The sequence below is a fragment of the Pygoscelis adeliae genome, unplaced genomic scaffold (genome assembly GCF_000699105.1).
Source record: "Pygoscelis adeliae isolate BGI_AS28 unplaced genomic scaffold, ASM69910v1 Scaffold17, whole genome shotgun sequence".
Taxonomy (NCBI): Eukaryota; Metazoa; Chordata; class Aves; order Sphenisciformes; family Spheniscidae; genus Pygoscelis; species Pygoscelis adeliae.
In genome coordinates this window covers 1,145,418-1,149,604 of record NW_008825234.1, presented here as the reverse complement: position 1 = coordinate 1,149,604, position 4,187 = coordinate 1,145,418, and the positions used below count along the sequence as shown (strand labels likewise).

Here is a 4,187-nt window from a genome sequence, read left to right as displayed (position 1 = left end):
TTACGCATGATGGAGCCCTGCTTTCCTGGAGATGGCTGAACACCTGCCTGCCGATGGGAAGTAGTGAATGAATTCCTTGTTTTGCTTTGCTTGCGTGCGCGGCTTTTGCTTTACCTATTAAACTGTCTTTATCTCAACCCACGAGTTTTCTCACTTTTACCCTTCCAATTCTCTCCCCCATCCCACTGCGGGGGGAGTGAGCGAGCGGCTGCGTGGTGCTCAGTTGCCAACTGAGGTTAAACCATGACAAAAGTCTAGGTAGACCACATCCACAGCCTTTCCCTCATCCACTAAGCAGGTCACCTGGTCATAGAAGGAGATCAGGTTAGTCAAGCAGGACCCGCTTTTCATAAATCCATGCTGACTGGGCCTGATCGCCTGGTTGTCCTGTATATGCTGTGTGATGGCACTCAAGATGATCTGCTCCATAACCTTCCCTGGCACCAGGGTCGGACTGACAGGCCTGTAGTTCCCTGGATCCTCCTTCTGGCCCTTCTTGTAGATGGGCGTCACATTTGTTAACCTCCAGTCAACTGGGACCTCTTTTGGTGAGCACTTCTGCCAGCCCCCTCAGTACCCTGGGGTGGATCTCATCTGTCCCCATAGACTTGTGTGTGTCAGAAGGAAAAAAAACATCATCTCTAACTAGTCACCAAGATGCAAAAATAGAATTCCCAATATGATTTTTTTTTTGCCTAAGAATTTATAAGCATATAGAATTAGACATAATCTGGGAAATTCTTTTGCAATCTTAACTCTGCTGTTTACTGCCAAGTGAACATAAGTCATCTGTATGATGTTAAATGAACATAAGTCATCTGTATTATTTCACATGTAGTGGCTCATTTACTCAGGAAAAATGAATATTCTATTATTTGGTGACATTTTCTGTTTCTCATTATCGGCTGCACTTCACCGTACAGCACCATCTGGCTCTATGAAATCTCTTTCAGTCAATAAGCTGAGGCAGATATTGTACTATACTATGAGTATTAGTGTTGGTTATTTCCCAACTAGTCTGTAATTCTGAAATCTAAGAAATAAAACCATTTAGGCAGTGGGCATATACCTGAATATATATACCACTTATCTGAAGTGGAGAGGCTGCACAGCTGTATCCCAGTCCCATTTAATGTGAAATCCTAGTGGCTACACTGTACTGTGCTGAGGCACTGGTAAAAGGTATAGTCAATGAAATCCTGATAAATCCTCAGCTACTTGGTATCAGCCTTTCCTCTGGCCTTTAATGAGCTTTTCCTGGGCTCTTCCAACATTTACAACACATATGTACATTTAGGTACATACATACTTAGAATTCTATATGAACCGATCACATATCATCTTGCATCTGATAATTTCAAGGTACCTCATAAATATTCATGAAAACTTTGCCAATTACAAGGTGTTTTCATTAGAGCTATGCAAAAGAATAATTTTTAATGTTTTAACAAATCTGTCTCCTGGACAAAATCTGCTGTAAAATTATCATTAGGACTCACTTTTATAATTATTTTACAGATAATCCAATTTTCATAAAAATGCTAAAATTTGCAAATTTTCTATCTAAAGAGTAAAATACAGGTAAAACCAATTAAAAACAATTGAATTGAGCACAGAAATAAAAATAAAATAAAATTTTAAAAAATCGGATTGTTTCCCATAACAGAAAGAGGAATGATCCAGTATTAAAGTTTAATCAAGTATCCAATAATATACTATAATACTATAATACTATAATAATATAATATATAATACAATATAATACTATAATATACTTATTAAAGTATTAATCCAGTATCCAATTCCAAACAATGGAATTGGAGCCCTTGGCCAATCACACACATGGATTATCTAATGATTTAATACACAGATTCAGAGATTCAGATTATGGTTTTTGCACCAGTACAATCTTCCTGTCTGACCTGGAACAAGTCACGTGAGCTCTCTGCAACAGATGATCATGTATAAAATGATGATAGTAATCCTTTTCTGTCTCTGAGGAGTACTGTGAGAAATGAAGTGGAAATGACCTGCTACTATAGTCAAGTTATTATAGTATTGTACCTTTTGTAACAGATATTTAATATCTTTTACAATAGAGCTAACAGAGAACTCAGGTTAAGTTTGCTGATGAAATACTGAATAATTTACTAATAAAATGTACAAAGACATATTGCATTTGTTGTAACTGTGATAAACAAGGAAGGTTAGAGATTTTCTTTAAATGTTTAATGTTTAAACATGTCTAATGTTTAAACATTAGAAGGATAGGTAATATATAACCTTTGTGTATGGTCACTATAGAAAACTATCGCTTCATAAGTGACTTTAACCTGTACAACCCCAGGTAAGAGTATTTGAGAATTTTCATAGATCTTCAGGTATTTTTCTGTTGTTTTCATTGGCTTTTGTCCACTAAATCACAGTTGAACCTCACTCTTACCTTCCTCTTCTCTGTCACACTACATCAAAGTTCTCCTCATTCTTTTTAAAACTGCATGATTGAAAAATTATCTTTTTATTTATTTATTCAGCATCAAGCTTGGGATCACAAAAGAGAATCAGCGCAGATTAAGGCATTACAACCAAGCCTCCAGATGATGATTCGAACTACAGTCCTGAATTAGAAACTGCTGAAGTTCAGTTGGGAATCTGAATTCTAAGTTTCACAATTTTATTTGATGATTGCTAGAGGAAAAAAAAGAGACACCAGTAATGTCTCATCTATAGTAGTGACTGGATGTCTCCACAGCTTAATTCCAGATCCTGCGAAGCACTGAGTGCTCTTAATTCACGGTAGAACCAATAGGTTTCATGAATTGCTTGGCCTCTTGCAAGAATATTCCCTTTTTTAAGCTACTAAATGTTACATAATCTTTTATTTTATTGGTAAACCTTAAGTACATATTTGCTTAAAATTTAAGTCTACTATATAGCAGCTTAAAAATGTATTTAGCATTTAAATAGTTTTATTTTTCCTTTATCCTTTTTAAAAGCAGTTTTTAGATATTATATCTATTATAGGTTGACTAAACAACTTCACAGAAATCATCTTTCTGAAACAGTAAAACACCATCATAACACAACTCAGTAACAGGCTTGTACAAATAGTGTAATAAATAGATACGTCATCACTTCCATTTATTGTGGAGTTTCTAGAGAATAGGGAAAAAAAGATAAACTGTGATGCGGAGTTCACTGTATGCATGTGCAGTAGTAAATGGAAATTTTGATGCCTTGATAGTAATTCCATTTCATTTTTTACTAAACTGAGAAAGAGGGTGTTGCTTACCTTTGTCTCAATTTGTTTGGTGTCTAGATTCTGAAAAAGCAGTTTTACTCTTGTTTTCCCATCATCTGAAGAGCCTTTGAGCTGAGAGAATTTAAACCTCCACAGCACGTTCTAAAGAGAAAGAAATTTGATTAAGGGCTCTGTTACACACTCTTACCTAGAACTATAGATTGATGATCAATGTTTATGTATTAAGATAAAGCATTAGGACAGTAAACATAGCACATGATAACAGGCTGGTTGCAGAGCAAATAAAATTAACAGCTCTGTATCATATGTGAAAGCAAAATATGCAATATTAATATTTACTAATTAAACAATTATTTAGAATTCTCTGAAATGTAAATGTTCCAGTTGCCTACTTAATATCAAAATCCATGGCAAAAGCCTAATTCTAGAAAGATCCATGAAGATATTTGTATCAGTTTCACTATGAACACAATTCCATATCATAGCTCGATCTTTCCTATTTCAGCTGGCTCATCTGCATAACACAATGTCTTACACAGATGTTGCAAAGCTCAATTTACTGATGTGTGCAACGTGGTTTGAAATCCTCAGATAAAATAAGCTATAGAAATGCAAAAATGTTATTATTGAATGTAGTCTTGCAAACCACAAAAATATGTTCTACATTACACAGTTGTTTGTAAAACATATAAGAATCTAGGCTTCTTGGTCTCCTACAGGTTTATGCATGGCATCTTACTACTGTTGGCAAATCTTAGATTGACAGGTATGTTTCAATAGTTATGGAGATACTTTTTAAAAACAAACATTGGGAAATTGTTTTTGAAACCAATGTCATTTTCTGTATTTATTTGAATGTTTTCTATTGATGACCTGAAAATGTGTAAGTTTAAAAAAACACAAGGTAACAACTTGCATCGAGACT

At 34.9% G+C, this 4,187-nt stretch overlaps 1 protein-coding gene across 1 annotated transcript in view; it reads right to left on the bottom strand.

The window, feature by feature from the left end:
* Nucleotides 1-4,187, bottom strand: part of SNTG2 (syntrophin, gamma 2) — a 194,029-nt gene that overhangs the window by 9,998 nt on the left and 179,844 nt on the right. The window contains exon 16 of the mRNA XM_009329305.1: nucleotides 3,293-3,403. Within this exon, the coding sequence (XP_009327580.1) occupies nucleotides 3,293-3,403 (111 nt within the window). The remainder of the gene's footprint in view (nucleotides 1-3,292; nucleotides 3,404-4,187) is intronic.